We start from the raw sequence: 7,555 nt of genomic DNA, 5'->3' as shown, positions 1-7,555 counted from the left end.
AAATAAAATTAAAAAAATCAATTTTATGAAACAATTGTTTTAAATTGATTTAGTTTTTTCAGTTTACGAATGAATCTAATATTTACGATATGAATAAAATAGCATTTTATGACATCGACACCGACAAACATATTAATTAACAAATAACAAGACAAACAGATTGAAATGCCTATTTGTATTGATAGTGTGAGAAAAGAAAATTAAATTATACATTTGTTTACAGAAATTATCATTATATTATTTTACAGTCATTTTCGTAATATGTTTATATTATTTATATTTTATTATGAAAGTATCAAATGCGTTTTATCCGCTATAACAACAGGCGCTTGGCGCGTGTGAGCGAAAGAGACGGCTGCGCAGAATTTGGCGTGGACCTTACCTCTAAGAGCGCTAGCGCTCGACTGATTTACCGGGCTTGATGCGTGGCAATATATACTATCTTTTTATTATTTAATATAAAATGTATTAAAAATAATTACATCTTTTAATTTTTTTTTTTTGTATTCCTTAATGATGTAAGTTTACTTTGATGAAGATAGTTCGTTAAAATTTTTTAGTTTTCTAAGAGAAATATCGTTTTTAAAATTGTACTTATTTGGAAAATATTCGTAACTTTAAATTTTTTTATCGTTTAATAGAGATACAAATGGAATAAAAATCTATGATAGTGGACAACAAAATTATATTCCACATATTATGATATTTTTTTAAAATGGTTTCAACGTAGAGGTTATTGAAAAGTAGGACTTCAAAGTATACATTGCGACCGTTTACCCAGGGAGGAGGCTGATGAAATGGTTAATAATTTTATACACATAATATAAATCAAAATTCTGATCTGACTATGGACTCAACAAAGGTTGCTCTATTATATTTCAAGAATATAAATTACATTATTGCATCCAACACTGAGATTAACGACGTCAAAATATTACAATTTCGCGGATTGTTACCGATTTTTGTGAAATGGCTCTTAAGTGAACAACTACAGCTCTTTGAAAATAAATATTTATTGTAAGTATAAATTATATTTAGAGCCATTTCACAAAAATTGGTAATAATCCGCGGAATTGAAACATTTTGACGTCGTTAATCTCAGTATTGGATGCAATAATATAATTTCTAATATTGAAATTTAATAAAGCAACCCTTGTCGTAAGGGAATAAGGAGAAACAATTTTGATATATATTATGTGTATAAAATTATTAACCTTTTCATCAGCCTCCTCCCTGGGTAATCGGTCGCAATGTATACTTTGACGTCCTACTTTTCAATAATCTCTACGTTGAAACCATTTTAAAAAAATATCGTAATATGTGGAATATAATTTTGTTGAATACTAGAACAGATTTTTATTCCATTAATTGATTTGAAAAATTGATTGAATTGATATAAAAATTTAAAGTTACGAATATTTTCCAAATAATTACAATTTTAAAAGCGATATATTTCTTAGAAATCTAAGAAATTTTAACAAACTATCTTCATCAAAGTAAACTTACGAAAAGTTAAGGAATACAAAAAAAAATTAAAAGATGTTGTATTTGATACATAATGGAGCCTTAATTTGATAATTAAAACTCAATATACTTTTAAATTTTAATTTTTGCCTTTAATGCGATGTGACAGCGTGAGAAGTTAAATTAGGAAGGGCCGGAAAAAGTTATAGATAATACAAGATTATGCAAAAGACAATGAAATTCTACAAAGGAACTACAGATAATAATTTTACAAGAAATAATGCAAACTACAGATAACAACTAATTAATTAATATTAGATATACTACAATTATTCTACAATTAGGTACTACTATAAAAAAATATATGAACTAAATTGCCTTGCGCGGCAACATCCTCCCGCCTCGTTGAAAGGAAGCTCTTTCAACCTTGAAGATCTTCAGCAGTTGGTAGAGGACAGAGGCGCACAAGTGGCCGCCGTACGCAGCCTCTAGTGGTGGACAAGTCCGCGACCCTGGATACGCCGTCTGGACCCGGGAACAAACGCGTCACTCGCCCAAGCCTCCAGCACAGCGGAGGGACGTGGTCTTCATGGATGAGAACCAAATCACCGACGTTCAGCTTGGCCTTGTTGGTTCTCCATTTGGTTCGCTGTTGTATTTCTGAAATGTATTCCCTCTGCCATCTTTGCCAAAAATGCTGATACATTTTTTCTATGCGTTCATATCGTTGCAGGGTGTTCTCGTTGTGGTTGTCAAACGCCTGTGTCGGCGGCGCAGTCAAAGGTCTTCCGATTAGGAAGTGTCCTGGGGAGAGGGAGAGGAGATCGTCAGGGGATGATGACATGGGACATAAAGGGCGACTGTTAAGTATCGCCTCCACTTGCGTAAACAAAGTTAAAAGTTCTTCGAATGTGACATGACTGTTGCCCATGACACGTTTTAAATGGTATTTAGCGGACTTAATGCCACTTTCCCAGATCCCGCCGAAATGTGGCGCTCGACTTGGTGAGAATACAAATTTAATAGTTTCTTGAGTGGCAAAGTCAGACAGAGACTCCCGATTGGTTTTTAAAAATTGCCCTAACTCTTTGGCAGCGGCGACAAAATTTCTACCATTATCGCAAAATATTTCCGCTGGCTTACCTCTTCGTGCAATAAACCTTCTAAGCGTCATTATAAATGCATTTTTGGACAAATCACTTACGGCCTCTAAGTGGACGCATTTGAAACGTAAGCAGACAAATAAGCAAAGGTAACATTTTATGAGTTTACTGCCACGACCTTTACGGTTTAATATTTGAAAAGGACCGGCGAAGTCCAGACCGACAGAGATAAACGGGAAATCTGGGTCAATTCTCTGAGCTGGGAGATTACCCATCAGAGGGCATAAAGTTTTGCCGCTAACGCGTCGGCAGCGCGTGCAGTTGTCTACCGTGCGCCGAGCGAGCCGCCTTCCATTTATAGGCCACACTCGTTCCTTGACTAGGGACAACAACAATTGAGGTGGCGCGTGCATATTTTTGTTGTGCTCGTGAACAAATATAAGTTTTGTAAGTCGATGGGATGCATGGAGTAAAATTGGGTGTTTCTTTTCGTACGAGTAATTAGAGGCATCGATTCTGCCACCGACTCGGATTAACTTCTCGCTCATAAAAGGTGACAACGATAAAATTTTAGCTTTGGGACTTAACAATTTATTTTTACTAAGAGTTTCGTACTCTGTGGGAAAAGAATCGACTTGAGCCATTACACATAGTCCGTTGAATGACTGGCTCAGCTCATCTACGGTTAAATTTCCCAGCCGTTTATTTTTAGTGTTTCTCGAATTATAAATGAATCTGTGAACATAAGCAAAGGAACGTTGAAGTCGATTAAATGAAGAATAATTTTCAAAATTAATAAATGGTTCCGCAACAGTAGTAGTATTTGATTTTATTTCAGGAATTACAATGTTTTTATTGCATTTTAACACGGGCCAATGATTTTCATGTTTAACTAAAAATTTAGGTCCGCACCACCACAGATCCAGGGATTGCAGGCTAGAAGCATCTACACCACGGGAGATCAAATCAGCCGGATTTTCAGCAGTGGGTACGTACCGCCAGGTTGATGGGTAAGTAATTTCTAATATTTCTGTGACACGATTTGCCACAAATGATTTTAACTGTGTAATATTATTTTTCAGCCAAGCCAGAACTATGCTCGAGTCAGACCAGTAAAGCACGCGATCAGGTTTGTAGCGCAGCGAGTCCAGTACAGCTTTGCTGAGCCTCGCAGCCAGCAGTGCGGCACAGAGCTCGAGACGTACTATCGTCGTGGGCTTCACAGGTGAGATTTTAGACTTACTGCATAAAAGTTTTACAGTGACGTCACCGTTTGCAGCAACAGACCTCATATAAACGCAACTGCCGTAGGCGACTTGTGAGGCGTCGCTGAAAACATGCATTTCAATTGATGTAGGCGAGTCACATATAACTGGCCTGGTTATATTTAAACCTTGAATAAAAGGTAAGTTGTCAGCAAAACTATTCCACTCTTCTTTAATGATATCTGGGACTGGTTCGTCCCAGTCAAGTTTTTCTTTCCACAATTTTTGTAAAAGAATTTTAGCTTTTACTATGCAAGGGCTAATCAAACCTAAAGGGTCAAAAATTTTAAACGAATTTGACATTATGTATCTTTTAGTAATTTTTTCAACAGAAGGAGGAGTTTTTGTAGGAAAATTAAACGTGTCATGCGTAGGACTCCACCCTAGTCCGAGAGTGCTCGAGGACTCACTTATAGTTAAATGTTCATGGATGTTTATGCTTGAGTCCACGAACAAAGTAGGTAAGTTACTCTTATATTTTCGTAAGTTAAAACATCCTAATCTCAAAGCCTCCGCGACTGACCTTTGTATGTACCGCAGTTCGTTTTCGTCATTAGATCCTGTAATAAGGTCGTCTACATAAAAATCCTTTTGTATTATAGTTTTTATGAGCGGATCGTGCTGCTCCTCCCCGAGCTGCGACAGGCATCGAGTGCTTAAATAACTCGCGCTTGCGGTGCCGTAAGTAAGAGTATTTAATCGTAGCGTTCTAAGGGGCTCGGACTCATCTCCTCTCCAAATAACAAGTTGCAAGTCCCGGTCTTCAGTATTCACTTGAACCTGGCGGTACATCTTCTCGATGTCGCCAGACAAGATAAACCGGTACTGCCTTGCCCTCACGAGAATGGAAAAGAGAGAATCCTGAACATTTGGCCCAGTCATTAAAATGTCGTTTAAGGACACTCCGGTGGAGGAGGCAGCGGAACCGTCGAATACAACGCGGAGTGCAGTGGATTCGCTATTTTTAAACACGGCGTGATGACATAAAAAATAACCTGGGGTAGGTTTTAAAATTGCTGACTCACTGAGATGCCCTAACTCGGCATATTCACGAATAAATTCCGAATATTTAGACTTTAACGCCGGATTACGCTTGAATTTGCGTTCTAAATTTAAGAAACGTTTTTTAGCTGAATTATACGAATCCCCGAGACAACCAGGAGATTCGGTTAAAGGCAATTTGACTTCAAACCTGCCGTTACTCAAGCGTACAGTGTGAGTCATGAAATGTTTCTCGCATTCTTGCTCCCTTGGGGTAAGAAATGGTTTATTGGGAACCTGTTCAACCTCCCAGAATTTAACTAACAAATTCTCAATATTGTTTTCTTTATTACTATTTTTAGATATTGCATTAAAATTACAATGAATTCTCCCTTTGTTATTTATTACATTAATTGGACCTGATATTAACCAACCTAACCGTGAATTTCGCAAATGAGGATTTTTAGGCCCCAAGGAGTGGTGTTCACTACCCAAGAGGTCCCAGAAAATGTCTGCTCCAATTAAAACTTCAATTGAAGCCGGGTGATTAAATTCAGGATCTGCCAATGGTAAATTTTTAGGAATATTAAGATCTTTAATATCTATTACACATTTAGGTATATTACTTGTAAGCTCCTTTAGAACAAAGCATGATAAGTTAACTTTAAATGAATCATTTAATGAATTTATTTGAGCGATACAGCTTTCAGTTATGTTATTGTTGTGATTATTACCGATACCTATGACCTTTAGACAGTCACTGGGGTATGATTTTAATGACAATCTTTCTTTTAAAGATTTCGTGATAAAGGAGGACTCGCTACCACAATCTAATAGGGCACGGACCTTTTCCTTTTCATTAGTGCTAGGGTTCACTACTTCGATAACCGCTGTGGAGAGAAGTACTTGATTGGATCCTAAATTGGAAACATTAGCCGCAGACGAGACTGAGCTTACAACAACTGAATTATTGACAACACTCTGTTTAGATTCATGCAACAAACTATTGTGTTTTTGCTTACACTCTCGGCACGGACCGAAGCGGCACTCGCTTACTGGGTGGCCTTGCCTGAGACAATTGGCACACAATTTGTATTTGGTCACGTCTGCTAACCTATCTTGGATGCCTTTTTTAATAAAGATAGGACATTCAAAAACCTTATGATTTTCGCTGCATATAATACACACAGAAGTGAATGACTTGACTTGATTTGAATTTAAAGAGCCTTTTGTTTTTTGATTAATACCTACAAATGATTTTGTATGATTATTTCGTTTATGATTATTGTTACTGTTATTACTAGAGGTAGGTGCAGAGGGCGCTGGCCGTGAGATCACTGGTAAGTATTTAACATTATTATCATATTTATTACGATTGAGTGCCTCTAAGACATCAGCACGATCAATTAAAAATTTATGAAATTGATCCAAAGTCGGGACATCATCGAGAGTGTTACGGTACTCCTCCCACTTCACCAGAGTCCGGCTATCAAGCTTAGAGGACAACATAAAAATTATCAAGACATCCCATCTATCAGTCGGCTGGCCTAAGCTAGCCAAGGCACGTAAGTTTTTAGTGACATGATCAACCAAAAAGCGTAAAGACCTTTCAGACTCTCGGGTGTGAGCTTGTATATTAAACAAAGAACTTAAGTGATGATTAATTAATAATCTTTTGTTATTATAACGATCTCCGAGAAGCTGCCAGGCCTTCGCATAGTTAACCGAAGACACTTCCAGGTTGGATATAATCCGGGCTGCATCCCCTTCCAGATAGGATATAAGATAATGAAATTTGTGTATAGCTTTTATACGATCATTGTTGTGAATTAAATTTTCAAAAGTATCACGAAATTCAAGCCAGCGGAAATATGCACCATCAAATTTAGATATTTGAATTTGAGGTAATTTAAACCCTAGGTCCTGATGGTCATGAGAACACTGAGCCTCAACAGCGATTGAGTTACGTCGCTCGGTCTCGAGATTATTTTGCCTATCAAGTATGGACTTAGCCATAGCTATGTTTGAAATTATATTATTTTCAGAGGCCTCACGCTCATCAAGCTCCGCAGACAAATTTTCAGAATTAAGAATCTCAATCTCACTTTGTATTTCATCAAACTTCAACGATAAACTCTCAAATTTATTTAACTTTAAACTTAACTCGGCAAGGGATATATTTGAAATCTCCTCTTGCGCATTAATTGTAATTAAATAATTTTTAAATTTAGTAATCTGTCCCCTAATTGAACTTCTCATTGTAATTAAATTGGTTAATTTATCTTGATGAGTGAGACTTGAATGCTTATCGGACTTAGACATGTTTAAGCAAAATAAGTTTCAAAAAATAGTCAAGAAAATATAATTTAAAAAAGTAGGTATTCTCACGCTCCTCAATAGGTCACTGGGAAAGTGGCAGGACAGCTGATCGAGATCGTTAACTCGTAAACAACTTGTTTATCCTGGAATAATTCAAATATTTTATGTAGATATTTAATAACAATCTAAATATTTTAATATGATGCAATAAATTATTGTTAATCACAAACAAAAGGCTAATTTCATCTAACTATGCATTAAAAATCTTGTATTATTACTTATTATTGTTTAACAAGAAATTTATATTATTAATTAACAAAGAAATGTAACTTTATAACTTGTAATTTTATTTAAAAAAGAAAATGTATTATAATTTATAACTATTTAATTACTGTTTTAAACATGGGCCACCATTTATTTAAA

General features: G+C 36.1%; 2 protein-coding genes across 2 annotated transcripts; both read right to left on the bottom strand.

Moving 5' to 3' along the window:
* Positions 1-1,591: 1,591 nt before the first annotated feature.
* On the bottom strand, positions 1,592-2,788 carry LOC123655599. The gene has a single exon (XM_045591365.1). It carries the CDS (start codon positions 2,636-2,638, stop codon positions 1,886-1,888), a length of 753 nt encoding a protein of 250 aa, XP_045447321.1. The 5' UTR covers positions 2,639-2,788; the 3' UTR covers positions 1,592-1,885.
* A 76-nt stretch (positions 2,789-2,864) lies between these two features.
* On the bottom strand, positions 2,865-6,829 carry LOC123656056. Its single transcript, XM_045591779.1, has 4 exons — positions 6,420-6,829; positions 5,253-5,882; positions 3,564-5,081; positions 2,865-2,946 (listed from the first exon to the last, which is right to left on the bottom strand). The coding sequence occupies exons 1-4, from the start codon at positions 6,827-6,829 to the stop codon at positions 2,865-2,867; spliced, it is 2,640 nt and encodes an 879-aa protein (XP_045447735.1).
* Positions 6,830-7,555: the final 726 nt, after the last annotated feature.

The sequence above is a fragment of the Melitaea cinxia genome, chromosome 8 (assembly GCF_905220565.1).
Source record: "Melitaea cinxia chromosome 8, ilMelCinx1.1, whole genome shotgun sequence".
NCBI classification, from domain to species: domain Eukaryota; kingdom Metazoa; phylum Arthropoda; class Insecta; order Lepidoptera; family Nymphalidae; genus Melitaea; species Melitaea cinxia.
The sequence above is the reverse complement of the archived record's forward strand: the minus strand, read 5'-3'. Positions and strand labels throughout refer to the sequence as shown.

Coding starts and splice junctions, on each gene's coding strand:
- LOC123655599 (XM_045591365.1), bottom strand. CDS start 2,638: ATGACGCTTAGAAGGTTTATTGCACGAAGAGGTAAGCCAGCGGAAATA.
- LOC123656056 (XM_045591779.1), bottom strand. CDS start 6,829: ATGGCTAAGTCCATACTTGATAGGCAAAATAATCTCGAGACCGAGCGA. Junction 5,883..6,419: donor CACACCCGAGAGTCTGAAAG/GTCTTTACGCTT, acceptor CAATTGTCTCAG/GCAAGGCCACCCAGTAAGCG. Junction 2,947..3,563: donor ACTTACCCATCAACCTGGCG/GTACGTACCCAC, acceptor TGTTGTCCCTAG/TCAAGGAACGAGTGTGGCCT.